This window comes from Argentina anserina, chromosome 2, assembly GCF_933775445.1.
Source record: "Argentina anserina chromosome 2, drPotAnse1.1, whole genome shotgun sequence".
Lineage (NCBI taxonomy): Eukaryota > Viridiplantae > Streptophyta > Magnoliopsida > Rosales > Rosaceae > Argentina > Argentina anserina.
Window position 1 is genome coordinate 7,212,319 of NC_065873.1, and position 16,580 is coordinate 7,228,898.

The 16,580-nt window shown below is 37.0% G+C and overlaps 1 protein-coding gene and 1 non-coding gene across 3 annotated transcripts; one reads left to right on the forward strand and one right to left on the reverse strand.

The window, feature by feature from the left end:
• Nucleotides 1–2,109: 2,109 nt before the first annotated feature.
• Nucleotides 2,110–5,571, forward strand: LOC126782618 (chromatin remodeling protein SHL). Of its 2 annotated transcripts, XM_050507898.1 has the most exons (5): nt 2,110–2,242; nt 2,320–2,665; nt 3,126–3,194; nt 4,653–4,788; nt 5,383–5,571. In XM_050507898.1, the coding sequence occupies exons 1-5, from the start codon at nt 2,170–2,172 to the stop codon at nt 5,407–5,409; spliced, it is 651 nt and encodes a 216-aa protein (XP_050363855.1). In that variant the 5' UTR covers nt 2,110–2,169; the 3' UTR covers nt 5,410–5,571. The 2 variants fall into 2 exon arrangements, with proteins under 2 accessions (XP_050363855.1, XP_050363856.1); XM_050507899.1 differs by lacking the exon at nt 5,383–5,571 and having other exon boundaries at nt 4,673–4,788.
• A 462-nt stretch (nt 5,572–6,033) lies between these two features.
• TRNAE-CUC (transfer RNA glutamic acid (anticodon CUC)) lies at nt 6,034–6,106 on the reverse strand. The gene has a single exon. It is a non-coding gene; the product is annotated as a tRNA-Glu (tRNA).
• Nucleotides 6,107–16,580: the final 10,474 nt, after the last annotated feature.

Consider the following 16,580-nt stretch of genomic DNA (forward strand, 5'->3'; position numbering starts at 1 on the left):
GGGGCATGGTGATGAAGGGAGGTGGAGCGCTGTGATGGGGAAACTGTGGCGGCAATCCATCGTGATGGGTTTTTTCGGTCTGAGGTGGTTTTCTAGGCTCAATTTGATGTGATTCTTGGAAGGTCCTCATGGAGGCTATTGCAATCAACGAACAGGGTGCGCTGCAGATGGTGGCTACTGGTTTTCAGCGCGAGGGCAACTAACGTCGAAGTGGAGTAGATCAGAGTAGGGCGCATGGTTTCTCTGATGGGCTGTGTCTTGGGCGGTCCTGTAATTTGTGCTCATTAGGTAGACTGGGCATAGGCCCTTCTTGGACCTTGGCTTAGTCTTCTAGTTTTATTTTTTTAGTTTTATTTCCTTTAATAATACTCCCATTTGGTGAGCAGTAGTGTAGCGGGTCTCAACCATGTCCATTAGTTAGCGTATGAGTTAACCCATATTGCACTAGTATTGATGTACACTAATTGAGGTCTTAGGCGGATATGCTATCAGGTTAATTTATGTTTGCTTACTATTGTGCAAAGTTAGTGGTTTAGTCTAGGCTTGAATATGAGTTTATCTCCCGCTTGACCAGGCGCATGGTTTGTATAGAAGTTTGTTCTCCCACATGACTATTGGTTGTATGGCTTCGGCCATTATGGGGGACTTGCCCGTTGGAGTAAATCAATTCCCCTAAAAAAATCAATCTCTCTTTCTACTTTCTCTATAATAGATTATGTTTTACATGAAATGTTGCTCCAAAAAGATGGTGTTTTCCTCTAAAATAGAAATAACTCTACTTTTTTTCAAAAGCTGGTGGAGATGCCCTAAGTTAGTAATAACACTAAAGGAAAGAGAGGTTGAAAGTCCCCGATGAAAAACAAAATTAAGAAGAATTTAAATTGCATGAATGCAGTAAAGTTAATTAAAACATACTTGTTTGTTTGCCAAATAAACAACGTATAAGTTACTCTTGCTTGATTCCACGAATATATATTGCGAAGTAACTCTCATATTTCGATTTTGTATCAACATGTGATGAATTTCACAAAAACGAAACATATGGTTAGTTACATACTTACATGAACCATAGAGAAAAACAGTAAAATTAATAAATAGATTACTGTGACAGTAAAACAATTTTTATCCCGGGGCAAAGTTACCATGCCCCTATCTTTACCAAATTACCAGAGAGGTAAAACTGAATTATTGCATCAAATGTTCCCTTTGCAACTAAGTAAACATAAACCGTAAAGCAAATTGCGATCTCCATCATCTTCACAACAGGTTAAAAGTAAACACTTAAATGACATAACTGTCATATGAGGTAACTATTTATATATTTTTGTTCTTTGTGCTTAGTACCTCTATACGTAGTATCTACTCTTTGGCTTGCTTTGTGTCCAGATGTACTTTTTTTTTTTTGAACAAATGCCCATATGTACATTAACACACTGAATTCTACAATTCTACAATTTTTAGCTGATGTCATTGCCTCTGTGGGGCATTCCCTTAGTTCCCCCGCCAGTTAGAGCAATAGAGTTCATCCACATGCTAATATGGCTTTGTTGTATGATATTTTGTCTTATGGGTGTTTGAGAGGCATTTTATTGTATTTTTTTTCTCTTAAAATAAGGATAAATTTACATGGTATAGAACATTCTAGTACTCCGAATATCATAGCGGTCATAAATACTCAAAATCTAAAAGTGTAACGATTCTAGAATAAAAAATATGAATCTTGGCGTTGTGTTTACAATAGAGAGGTTCATGAGAACCATTAACCTTGAGGACTCAATTCTTTCACCCATTTTCTTATCGCATATTCACGTCTTGACAATTTTTTACCTTCTAAAAATAAAGTTGAAAAAGCAATTTACATCCTCCAACATAGTTCTTTACAGCGGTCGGACTTCGTAGACTCATCAAGTACCTTCTCCACCAGTCAACGCAAACAAACAGAACACAGTGATCCACTATGCTCGCGTCTACTCTACGCCGCACTCCCCGTAGGCCCTATCCAATCACTTGAACGACCAAACACTTGGAACCTAACTCCAGTCCAGTCATCTTTGCCACCTCAACTCTTCAACTTCATATTAAATTTCCTATTTTAAATTATCTCTGGGTTTTTGGTCTGTCTCCCATCTTCAATCTTTGGGTTTTTGGGGAGAAGAAATCTTAATTTCCATGGCGAAACCCAAAGCTCCGAGACAAACCCTCAACTCCTACACAGTCAAACCCATCAACAAGACCGTCCGAGGTAACCCAACACTTCTAAAATTCAAACTCAGTTGTTATTGAAATTCAAATTTGATTTTACATTTCTTTTTGTGGCAGTCGGCGACTGTGTTCTGATGCGGCCGTCGGAGCCGGGGAAGCAGTCCTACGTGGCGAAGATCGAGCGGATCGAGGCCGACAGCCGCGGGGCCAACGTGAAGGTGCACGTGCGGTGGTACTACCGGCCGGAGGAGTCGATTGGAGGCCGGCGGCAGTTTCATGGATCTAAAGAAGTGTTTCTCTCTGACCACCACGATGTTCAGAGCGCCGATACTATAGAGGGCAAGTGTACCGTGCATACGTTTAGGAGTTATAGCAAGCTGGACGCCGTGGGAAACGACGACTTCTTCTGTCGTTTTGAGTACAATTCCACTACTGGCTCTTTCAATCCTGACAGAGTTGCAGTGTATGTTCACCATTTCTCTCTTTTCATTTTTGGCAAATTGATCTGGCAAGTATTATATTGTTTTACATCCTTGAATTTGAAATGGATGGATGTGTTCTTAATTGATGTTCTGTCCAATTGGTGTGTTTCGGGTCGTAGTCTATTGATAACATGAGACATGATTTAATGTTGGATAAAGATTTAGTTCTTTAGTACCTACATTGAAGATGAGAGGTAGTGGATAAGGGTTTAGAAGAGAAATTAGAGCTTGTTTTCTGTTTGAATGTTACGATAAAGGATGCAACTTTAAAGTTCGAGATACCATATATTTTTCGTTTGTATGTTTATGTAATAGTGTTTGTGTCTTGCTTTGAGGCTCCCAAATTCATTCTTGCATTTTGCGTTCGCAAATTTTAATTTAATTGTTGCAAGTTCTGTTGAGTGGTTCTTGTTTAACACAATATTTCATGATATGTGGTAGGTACTGCAAGTGTGAGATGCCTTATAACCCTGATGACCTCATGGTTCAATGTGAAGGTTGTAGTGATTGGTAAGTCATATGTTGCTAAAGTTACATGTTCTGCCTCAAAACTCAACATTTATTACAAAGTTGGAAACTGGACTTGTTTTTTGTAAATTTTTGTATAAGCTTTAGATAGATGACTGCTCAATGAAATTTTACTACGTCCAATTGCTGGTTTGCTAAGATCAGGACTCGCACATGTTATGCATTCACATAGAATGCCTGCTGACTGTTTAGCCATATATGTCTGAGGCCACCACAAGTTGTTTCTTATAGTTAGCTTCTGAAATAGGATAATAGCAGAGCGATATAAGAATTTCGCTATGACAAATGGTGTTGAAATGGGTTTGAGATTTTAACTTTTAACATTTTTTTGAACTGCTTGAAGAGAGGATAGAAAGGAGTCAAATATTGAAGAACTGCATTCCAAGCCCCATTGTTGTTGTTGTTTTTGTTGTTTATTTATTTATTTGTATATAACTATATTTTTTTTCTCATATCAAATTTTCAATGGTTTTTCATGTAATGTGTTTGCATTATAATATTCCTCTAACTGCTGGTAAGCTTGGACAAAAGGTGGGTTGAATACTATCACCTCATTAAGGACCCATGTATCTAGATCATAAAAGCTGCTGGAGTGGAAGGTTGGCTTGCCTCCATTGTTATGATATATCAACCATTATTTTACAAGGGAGCACTGCAGTAGATTAACACATTGCGCTTTGCAGTCACATAATTTGTACTTGTTTGTTTTTTATTTTTTTATTTTGGGTCCAAAAATCATGTGTCCCTGCTGCAAGTCATATGCCTTCTGAGGCAGTAGCCAAATCACGTTCCCCTATGCTTTTGCCTTAAAAAATGTTTGGTCCTTATGAGATGTCTGTCTCACAATTCCATATGCTGACATAGGTTGAAAATAAGCTGTGGTGTTATGTGTGTATGCTTGTGGAGATAAATTGGTTGAAATGGTAACACTGTGTTTGGATGAAATCTTGAACTCCATTAATTAAAATCTGTCAACTGCAGTTTTCGATGTTTGGTTGTATCATTTTTTTTTTTGAAGACTGAAATTTTGGTTGTATCATTTAGGACAAGGCATGTGTAAGAATTAAGAAAATTTTAAATAAGTTAAAATATTGAAAAGGGGCGAAACAAATATTTGTTTTGGAAACTAATATTTACAGAAATTATATGAAGCTTCTAAAAGACTTCTATGATAGTGGGAATTTTGATAAACAATTCTTTAATATCTTTCTGCAAAGAAACACATAATCTACAAGTTTATTATGTCAAACGAAATAAGTTTTTTGTAGGATTAGAAACTGCTCATTTTCATAAATTCCCTTCATCCAACTGCACTATAAAAAAAAGATTATAGAATGGATCATTGAATGCATATGCTTTTGTTATATCTTTATTACGTGTGTGTTATCCTCAATCCAGTACCATATTACCAATTCAACTACTTTACTGTATTTGATTCAGGTTTCATCCTATTTGTATAGACATGAGTGCAGAGGAAGCTGAAACAGTCGACCACTTTTTTTGTGAAAGTTGTTTACCCGAGGGTCGAAAAGTGATGGAGAATTCGCATACTGTTTCCAGACAGTTGGATACAAAGGTACTCTTTCTTAAGTACTAGATATTTTGATCTAAATTCATCATTACATATCTAGAACTTTGTCTCTTCTTTAGTTCTCATCTATTTAGCAATTAGAATTATTAACTTGTGGAATTCTATTTGCTTCTCATTATATTAATTGATTTTAATACCCAAGCTTCAGCGAAGCTTATTTATTTTCAATTTAAAATCATTTTTATTAATTCCAACAATTGAACAGCTCATTAGAGTTAATTTATTTGATATAAATTAGAACAACAATTGCATTTTACGCAGCATGTTAATATATTTCATAGCATAGTCAATATGAAATGTAATGTGGTTTACATATAATTATTGGCCCCTACTTTTGTTAACATAGATCATAATGCAACTACCATACTAGTGTTTTCTAATACATATTCTTTACTATATGGAAAACATGAAAATGGTATTAACTTATTATATGTTAGTCAATATTTTTTTTATATCATATGTAAGCAAATGGTCAGGAGATAATAGCAGTTCAGTAAACAGATTTATTATATGTTCTAAATATAACTTACATTCCTTGGTTACCATTGTTACTAGACTTCCATTCATAATTTGTTTCAGGTGGGGACAAAACGTCGTCGGAAGTAGCATTGTGAATAAATGTCAGATGAGTTAGTTACAATGTAGGAATCGGAGGTTGTCTCGGGCTTGTGCAACACAAAAGGCATAACTGCATCATTAGTGGTGTATGTATTTGTGGGTCAGTGAGAAGACAGAAAACCAATTGAAAAGAAAAACCTTAATGCTTTGTATTTGGTGTGCGATAATCTCCCTGGTACCTTTAAGGATGTTAAATTGTGTGTAGTTATGAGGTTTAGATTTTTTTCTCTCATTTTCCCTAGGGCTGTGAATATTCCCAAAGTATTTATTAGCTTGCAAAGCAGGGAGAAGTAGTGAGACCTTTTACGCGCGCCTGTTCCATTTTGGTAGATGTTTGTGTCCTCTGCAGCCAGATGTAGTTGTGTCGAGTGATACAGGCACTAATGCAGTGGGCTGCAGAAACCATCTCACGTCTCTCCTAATGGTTGTTGCATCTTAGTCGCCGATTCTTAAGACTGTTAATTTTAACGTTGGTCTAATTTTTAATATGTTCCCCTTCACTTGGTCTTTATGGGGAAAAAGAAGATTGATCAAACACAACTAAAAAGAGCCAGCAAAACTGTATTGTATATCTGTTTTGGGAGCTTTAGAAATGATGGAAAAATATAATAATTCCGTTGCCGGGACTTGAACCCGGGTCTCTCGGGTGAGAGCCGAGTATCCTGACCAACTAGACTACAACGGATTATATTAGTGAGGTAGTGAGCATATGTTTAGTATTTAATATTCCAAGATATTTCAAGTTCTAAGCGAGTCCTCTCCCGGAGTTTACTTTGTGATGGCATTGTTGATGACCATTGCACCAGCTTTAGTTGTCTGCTTAAAGTAGCCCCAAAGATACTTACCGCCATATACCACAGTCAAAGTTGATCAAGATTCCATATACTATAGTCATGAGGACATTTAACACTGGTAAAAAAACAAGAGAAACGAAAGAATAAACAATTGTCAATTGACATTTTCTTTTCTTTTTGGTTAAAAGGATTTAGATTGTTTAAAGGAAGAAAATGACTTTGGGACAGAAGTGAAAGAAAAATGATAGGTGCAACTATTGCCGTCCCACAATCTATTTTGTTCATCCCATATTCTCCTTACACTCTAATTTAATTTATTTTCATTCGGGTTTACTTTGTTCACCCCATTTCAATACTTAATATATTATTTTTAATAATACTTTGTTCACCCTACATAAAATTTTTAAATTTGAACTCACTTTGTTCACCCATTTGCCACTTTTTTTAATTCCATATTTATTGTAGTAATCACTCCTAAGAAAAAATCATGAGATATTGACTTCAGTCTTGGTGTCTTAGAGACGAATGAAGCTAACCCATAAAGTACTCATTCATTGTTGGTTAATCATTCAATTAAACTATAGAACAACAAAACGATTTAAGACTCCAAACTAGATCTCACAACAAAAAGACACATGTGACACATCACACATGTATAAGTTGAACCTAACGTTAGACCTGCTAATTAGACATATTGGTGATACTGGTAGAAGATTATTATTATTATTATGGAGAAGAATGAGAATGGTAGAAGATGAATGAATCGTGAATACAAGAGTTTTAACGGCTAAATGGAATCTAATTTATTTAAGTGCATCTTATGCAAAATAAAAGATAGTGTAAAGAAAGAAATTGTAATTTTTCATATCTTTGCTTAGAAGTGGCAATAATCTGATGGCGTCTATGGACAATGTGAAGTTGGTGTATATTTTTAGAGAGAATAATATGACTGCTGATGTTTTGGTCAAATTTAGCACTAGTCATGAAATTGGTCTAGTGAAGTTTGACAGTGCTCATGTGCATGCCTCTCAAGCATATCTTGATGATCTTGGTTATGTCTCTAAAGCCAGGTTTGTTTTAGCACTCAGTTATTTTCTTTTGTTTCTCTATTGGGCCTTTTTATTTTAAATTTTTTAATAATTTATTGTCTTTTAGTGTATTTTACACTAAGATATTTTTATATTTTAATCATATCCGCACCCAAAAATGATTTGAAGGCCAACAAATAATTCGATAGAATGTCGAGTAATTCCACACAGAGCATTCACTTTTAGCACATTTCAGTTTGCGCGGTTCAGCAAAAATTCAAAAACCCATAAACCCCTAAACCCCAACTCCACTTTTCTTCCTCAATAGCCTTGTGTCCCCTAGAACCCCAAGACCCGGAAGAATCACCGGAAAGCCGCTGGGAAGAGGCAAGTTCTGGCGGGTCTACGTGGCCGGCGAAGTCAAGGTATCTCAAATCCCCAAAGTCCAATATTTTGCATCAACTCTGAATTATGTTTCATCTTGGATGTTAGAACAGATTAATGTCCTGAAATTCATCCATTACTGTTGACGTCTCCTATTCAGAATAGGATCAGCAATACCTGCATATGTCTAGTTTATATGGTTAAACTGAGTTTGATTGTTTAGTTTAGTTAAAAGTTAAAACTAGTTATAATGCTTATTTTAGTCCCTTGGGTAAAACATGCATGATCGATTAGGAATGTTTGATTGTTACGGAGTTTTGCAAGTGGAAGTTTTGGGTGGTTTGTATGTGTGATTTGAGATTGAATGGTGATGAGGTATTCTGGTATTGTTATGCAATTGTAATAATTAAAGGCTTTTGTCTAGAAGCATTGTGTTTGGGTGATGGTAGGACAATGTAATTTGACGATGGGGAATGTGTTAGTTTTGGAGGGTTACAATGTTAAGATTGGAAGTTGAATTTCACGAATAGATACTAAATTGAGAGATCATTACAATGTTCAGTGTTTATGTCTATGTAACTACTGCTTTCATTTTGTGCTCTCCCTAAATGCATCACTTTCTATCTGCTTCTGTAGATTTACGTCATTGACTTCGACCTCACTAAGAAGTTTAAAGACACATCAACTCATCAGCATGTTCCTTATAGGTTGGTTTCCTGTTTCACAGCTCATCTCGATCTCTAAAATACTATCATTTCTCTTGTGAATATGTTTTAAGACTACTGGCCTAATATACTTGTAGAGTTATAGTTGGTTCCTCGGTTCTCAATGTCTCAGATTTTAGCTTGTGCTACTATCATGTCCAAGCTTTCATCATTAGATTCACATTGAATTTCAGGCATGTGAGGGTTTACCCACATTTAATCTGTAATGCTGGTTTTCTGTTTAGCTAAATACCATCATTTTGTAAGAACTGAATTTAGATACCATACTCTCTTTCTTGCCCACTTTATGATTACTCTTGAGCAGTTGTTAAGCCAGTATTTTTTATGTCAGTTTGATTGGAATTATTAGAAGAGCAAGAAAAGGATTTTGTATGATTTTTTATTTTTATTTTAAAAATGATTCATTTTTATGAGTACTGATGTTTTTTGGTGGCTTGCGGATATTCCTTAGTTCTTGTACTTTTAGTTACCATCAAAGTCTAGATTAAGGCTGTAGGTTGTCTGTGTCTACCCCGATGAGACTATGAGTGAGATCCACTTTTTGGAATACTACTGTGACATAATTTTTGTTGATTATAAACTGGTTCTGTGAGACTTGTAAAAGTACTGTAAGGTAATTAATCAGACTACACCAAAGTTGTTTACATTCATTCATTCCTTTATTTTCTGATCGAGTGCAGTTGGCAACTTGGCATTGCCCAGGTTTGTTTCTGTTATATTTATCTGCCTTGCCGATGCTTGTGTCCTGATGGATTGATATGAAATGGCATTTTTTTTTCAGTTGGTTATCTAGGTGATACATTTGAATTGAAACTCCATTAGTCCATCATTTTCCTAGAGAATTGGTTTTGATGTGCTCATGTGAATGCAGAGATAATAAGAATTTGACCGGGACAGCAAGATATGCTAGCATGAATACTCATCTTGGCATTGGTAATCTCTCTCTCTCTCTCTCTCTCTCTCTCTTCCACACTTACACTTCCCTTTTTTTTCTTCCTCCAGCCGATTCTGATCTTCTAATGTTGGTGTAAACAAGGCCAAATGGAGTCACTTGGATATGTGCTTATGTACTTCCTAAGAGGAAGGTAAATACATAATTGCATATGTTGTTATAGATATCTTTCCTTTTCTATTCTTTTCTATATTCAATTATGTCATGACTTTTTTTTTTGTGGTCTTCCATGGCAGGGATTAAATGCTGGAACTAAAAAGCAGAAGTATGAGAAGATCAGTGAAAACTGAAAAGAAAGTGTGAATTTTAATTGAGGTAAATCCTATTGATTTTTATGCATTTCAATGATTCAATGGTATTATGGAAGTATGGACATTCACTGCTACTTTCTTAATTTAATCTTAGGCCATATGCCATGGTTATTCCACCTAATTCACGTCATACTTCCATCACTGTGTATCTCTTCTAATTCGGAAGGTTTGAATTTTTCCCTTTCTTTTTTCCATGCACAGAAAAGCATTGTTCTTTGGTAGCTTTTATGATACTGCACGCTGTTGTGCTCTTTTCGTAGATTTCTTAAAATTCTTATGATACTGTTGTCTTCAGGGTTTCAGTTTGATTACGGCTTTGATTGGTCAATCTGCAGATTGCCACACCTATTCCTCGTGCTCCTGTAAGTGACGCCCTTACTACTAACAGACTGGGAACTTATGTTAACTTGTAACTTGTAAACTTATATTAATGTATATTGTAGGGTGGTGCTGGACCGACCTGTGTTGTTGCAAATGTTGAAAGACAATCAGGTAAGTTATCATGATTCTTTTATGCATCATTGTCATATTTAAGTGGAAAACCCACTTTTTAATGTTTTCTCATTTTCTCATTATATAGTCTCTCAGAGAAGGTAGTCATTTTCTTCATTGTGGTTAAAATTTGCTGTATCTTATGGTATTGTTCTGGTATGTGATGTATTTTCTTACATACAAGTTCAAGAGAGCAATACATAGTCAATTACATCAACATCCATATCTGCTCTATTTGGATGGATACACATAACATGCATAACTAAACTTAATTTGGTTCCCTCCAACATTTATGACTGAAAACTGACATATATTTGTCTTATTTATTGGCTTGTGAGAGATAAAGCATTGTAAAGTAAGAACAGAGTACTTCAAATCAAATAAACAGAGCCATGAATAAAAGAATTGGGTTTAAATTTCATACACAAAGTTCATTACATGCAGAAGCCTACACAGTGAAGTAAGAATAGAGTACTTCGAATCAAGTAAACAGAGCCATGAATAAAAGAATTGGGTTGAATGTCATATGCAAAGTTAATTACAATGCAGAAGCCTACAAAACCAAACTAAATAAGACACATTCTATTATATACAATTGATGTCTTGGTTTTCAGATTTGTTCAGCTGTCAATCTTCAATCTTCTTTCACATGGCAGGTATACTTATGTTCGACAAGAGAATTTTTCTGGTGATGTCTTCGTGGGATATCGTTGAGCCATCACTAGAACTGGATTCATAACCACATGTTTCACCGTTCTTCAAGAGTTGCTTCTGGCACATGGATTCCCATTTTTCATTGTTCTTCGACAGTTGCTTCTGGCACATTGTAGTGTCTTGGAAGTCCAAGCAGTCATAGGCACTGAAAAGATGTTCTTTCTCATCCTCCCTCATAGTTGAGAACCCAATGGAACTGCTTGTCCAGGTCTTCAATGCGCTTTGTGCCGAGGGCAACACAAGCCTCTCAATCCCAATGTTCCGGAGCCAGTTCTCAACCTCATTCATTAACACCTTCAGCATCCCTTGTCTCCGGAACTCGAACCCCGTCGCGGCTAGTGGTAGCTCTGCCACAACACCACCCTCATGAATCCTCACATTCGCGGCGGTGACCACTCTGTCTCCCTTCTCCAAGACCACTGTGAAGAAGTCTCTTTCCTCGTTAAATATGATGTCCTCCGCTACGTCTTTGTGGGTGACAGGGTCCTCACAAGGCTCAAAGCTCTGGTGCATAACTTCTAAGGCTTGGTTAAGTTTGTGGCAGTGAATCATGCTCTGTTTCAACTCGGACTTAAGCAAAGTCCATGAAAGATCCCCCCGGCCGGTCACCGGACTCGGCCCTCCCAAAACCCAATCGACGCCGGAGACCAAGGACCTGTCGTCCTTCATTATATCCTCCATTGATCTCATCTTTGTCGACTTTCTTCTTTTATTTCTCGATGATGAACAGGTCTCTGTCTCCATGCAGAACAAAGGTGGCAACGACGTCGTTTGGTAGTCTTTCGTCTTTATCACAGCGCAGGACGTCGTTTTGGAGTCTGGGGTTTCAGGGGGGACGCTCCTACATGCGGTGCGAAGGGAATAGTATATCTTCCCCGCCGGCGACCGATACCGGAGCTCCGAGCGGCCGTTGGATTTTCTACCCAGAAAAAGAGTCCATCCCGTCGCCAAGAGATGGCCTTTTGCCTTTTGGGAGTCGATTCTTTTGGTGGCGCCGGCGGTGGACGAAACCCTAACGGCTTCGGGGCAAAGTTGAGGAGGAGTGAACGGAAGTGGAGAAGCCATAGAGATGGAGAAGGGAGATTCTTGTCTGTTTCTCTTGGGCATCGTTGAGTTTTCAGGTTTTGAGGAACTAGATCTGAAAATGAGAGAGTACTGGAGATCGATTTGATTTGGAAAGAAGAAGATCAGAAGAAGAAGAGTGTACGAGAGTGGAGTAGAGTTGACAGTAGACTTTGGTTTCCATTTTACGGCTCCTCCTTAAATAAGGATTAGAGGTCGGTTTGGGAGTTATTACCGTTAGGGAATTTGCCAGCTCAGCATTAGAATTCCAATTCCAGCTCATTTAATCCTAATCCCTAAAAAGGAAAAAGTAAGAACGAAAAGTTACTCTCTCTTTTTTTTACTTCTAGTAACACATAAGCCGATCTTGACTCTTGCCCTGTAATTCTTCTCTGCTAAAAATGTGACAATGGACCTGCTCGGTGGGAGTCCCAGTTGGAAGAAGGCAACTCTAAATTGAACGACTGTCTAAAACACGTATATTGACCCAAATGACTTTTACTGAGGAAAATCCACTTGCTAAACCCGTTTGCTCTCTTTTCAGTTTCGAGGTTCGCTTTCTACCTCTGACTCTGAGCTTATGAATGATTGTTTTGTTTTGCATGTATATGGTATTGGTTTTTGGTGATGGAATTCTATGAGAGGAGCGAAGATATGATTTGGGTATTCGTGATTGATTTGATTGGTTTATGCTAAGAGCTTACTAAGTGATTGGAAGATGAGTTAGATGACCCATTTGTTTGTTTCTGATCAATATTTTTTTAGCTCCTGATTATAGCTCCTGATTACAGTTTCTATTTTTGATCAACATTTGGTTTGACGGTTAGTGCATGCCTGAGTTGTTTGAATGTGTCTGTAATATGCGTTGTTTTATTTTGTTAGGCTATGCGTTGTTTTATTTTGTTAGGCTTATGGAGGTAGATATTGTGTGAAGTGAGTATAAATTGCTTGATCTAAATAATGATCTTGGTTTAATTTCATCACAGCTTCAAAAAACCAGCAAATGCTCCGTATGTCATTTTAACGTTAAGTTTGTCTTGATTTTCAGGTTTTAGACACAGTACATCCAGTACTGATTATAAATGACGAAATGAACTTGGTGAGTAGTGAGTTAATAGCCTAGAAATCCCTTCAGTAACATCTAATTTGACTACGTAGATTATGCTGAGATGAATAGTTGAATACTCACCCAAGCCAGGTCATATCATGCCCATCCTTTACTACCCACATTGTGACTATCTTTGATCACTTTCTCTGGCAGTGACTACCTGGACAGTGTAATATATTTCACGCCCAAATTCTTGCGACGGGCACGTGTCAATCTGCATTCTTCACTGCCCTCCGAGCCCAAATTCATACAGAAATGTACACTGCAAAACTGTATAGAGGAAAAAGGTAAGTCTCATGCATTTGTGACTTTGGTTTGCAATCTGTTCAGATATCGTAACCCAAATTTCTGGAGTTAACTCTATTTATGGCCACCAAACATCATTAGTATTTGATGTAATTTTATTAAGACAATGTTCATTTGCAAGAACTCATGTAGGTCAAAATTACTTTTGAGTATCTAATTTTGAACTGCCACTGAACTAATCTTTGGAATTTTCTTTCATATGTCGTAAGTATAGCTTTTTTACAAGACAGACTCCAGGTGCCCATTATCATTGTATTTGTTTGCTCTTTTGGCAAGATGTGCTTGTTCTTCTTTCTCTATAAAGCTACTGAATCTGCTATACCTATGTCAATCTATTTAGCTCGTTCTTCTTTCTAAATAAACCTACTGCATCTCAAATACCTATGTCAATCTATTTAGCCCACTTTCTACCCAGGTCTTTGTGAAGCTACACTGGCTACAAAGGGTAATAATACGTAAAACTCTTACAAATGTGGCAACAAATATAACTCGATACTGAAGGCCCCGCTGAGTCTGCCTTTTTTATCATTGACCTGCAGTGTATGGTAGATCACATAAAACAAAATCATTCTGCTCATGTGTCTTCTAATTCAATTATCTGTGGAGTTTCTAAATGCAATTTCGCCAGAGCTGAATTGTTGTAGTGCGAGTCACTATCACATCTTTTGGGAATGAACTTATGTGGTAGAACTTAGTCGTGCTTTTCTATACTTTGCTTCTTCCACATGTCCAGTTTAATCGTATATAGTTTTCTGCACTATTACTTCTGGTTTTTCACTTTGAAACACAATGTAAAGCTCCCAAGGGAGCAACAGTAGTCTCTACTAGCTGGTTTTGCAGGAATATGGTGTGTTGAAATGCCTGAGTTCATGAATTGCTATATTAATCAGTTATCTTGTGCTTGCTATATTAATCAGTTATCTAGTGTTGTTGATTATAGAAGTTAAACATGGTTTATGCATCCTTAAACTGTCTTTTAATCTTGATGCTCAGAGTCTGAATATAGATGCTCACAGTATCGATGGAACTTGGAAGGTTGATCATGTTTACTGAAAACTCATTCTATTCTGGAAATCTTGGAAGAATTTTGCATTTTTAAAATATTAATGAAATTGATATATATCCTTGAACAAAATGGAATTTGTGCAATAAATATTTCGAACCTCCTTCAAGTTATCTACGAAATATAGATGTAATTGGTATCTCTGCCCCAGTTTTGAGTAGGAAACTAGTAACTGCACTAAAACTGCCATCAATTATAAACTTATAACTTCTAAGTAGGAGGCAAAAACGCTTTTCTAGCTAGCAAGTGCCCAGTTGACAACATTTGCATGGACAGTAAGTAGAAGCAATAGATAGAAGTGAAGAGGTGAAAGAAAGAAAACTTCACCATTTCTAATAACATGCTTCTAAAAACAATTCTGTCACATCTTTTTTTTTTCTTTTTGAAAATGAAGGCTTGTATTCAGTCGCATCTTTTTTTATTTTTATCAATGATCACTGACACAGCATCATTAATGAAACACCAAAATTTAGATCAATGAGATAGCAATCCTAGTTGAGAAAGGAAAGAAGGATTCCCTTTCGCATAAATCAACGGTCAAGAGCGCATCACAAGTAGGAGAACTTCTATAAAAGGGGGCTGTGTTGAGCAGAAATCATCTCATCTCTTTGCCCAACCAAATTCACAAATTCCTACCGCGCTCTCTTCCCAAAACCTTCTCCAACACAAACTATAGGTTCCTAGTTTTAAGCTTTCTTCTCGTGTGACTCTACCATCGTTTTCTTCGTTTAATATCTTTATTATTATGTTAGCTTCTTTGATTTGAGTGAAAAGTAAATGCTATATTGATTGATTGATTAATTACACATAGTTTGTTCTCTATATATAATCAGATTTGCCCCCACAAATCACGGAGGAAATCACGCCCGTGATTTCCTCCTTGAATCATGCTAACTTGAATCACGCTAACACTCTCCCTCAAGTTGGTGCATATACATCAATCATGTACAACTTGCTAAGTGAGTCATAAAAAGCCTTTTTAGACACTCTTTTTGTGAGCATACCGGCAAATTGCTCTTATGTAGGAACAAAAGGAAATCTAATGATCTTCGCATCTAGCTTCTCCTTTATAAAGTGACGATCAACCTCCACATGTTTTGTAAGATCATGTTGCACATGATTCTGTGAAATATCAATAGCTGCTTTGTTGTCATAGTACAGCTGCATAGCACACTTAGGCTTAATACCCAAATCTTGTAGCAAATTTCTAAGCCATAACAATTCGCACACTCCCTGAGCCATACCTCTGTATTCTGCTTTAGCACTAGATCGAGCTACCACTTTTTGTTTCTTACTCTTCCATGTAACAAGATTACCCCCCAACAAAGGTAAAGTACCCTGATGTGGATCTATGATCTGTAATATTTCCAGCCCAGTCTGCATCTGTGAAGCCACAAACCTCAAGGATATTATTGTGATTAGAAAACATTACTCATCTCCCTGGAGCTGAGTTCAAGTACCTCAAAATCCTTATAACAGCATCCATGTGGTCCACACTTGGATTATGCATGAACTGACTCACTACACTTACTGCATATGCAACATCTGCTCTGGTATGTGATAAATAAATCTGGCGTCCAACTAGCCTCTGATAACGAGATTTTTCAGTAGGCACTTGATCTGAATACTCTGCTAACCGATGGTTCTGCTCAATAGGAGTATCAATGGGAGTGCAATCCAACATACATGTCTCTGTTAGTAGATCAATGATGTACTTCCTCTGATACAGATAGATACCATCACTTCCCCGGGCTACCTCAATACTCAAGAAGTACTTGAGTGTACCTAGGTCCTTTATCTCAAACTCTGTGGCTAACTATTTCTGTAATCTACTCACCTAAACAGTATCATTCCTAGTAACTACCATATCATCAACATATATAATTATGGCTTTACCTTCCCTTGTTGATGTCTGAGAAATAATGTGTGGTCTGAATTACTCTGTCTGTAGCCAATCTTTCTCATGAATTGTGAGAATCTTCCAAACCAAGCACGAGATGACTGTTTAAGACCATACAAAGACTCTATCAATCTGCATACAAAGTTATTTGGAGAAGCGGCCACATATCCAGTCAGAAGATCCATGTACACTTCCTCTGTAAGTTCTCTATGAAGGAATGCATTCTTAACATCAAACTGTCTAAGTGGTCAGTTTAAGTTAGCAGCAAAAGAGAGCAATACCCGAATAGTGTTTATCTTTACAACAAGTGCAAATGTCTC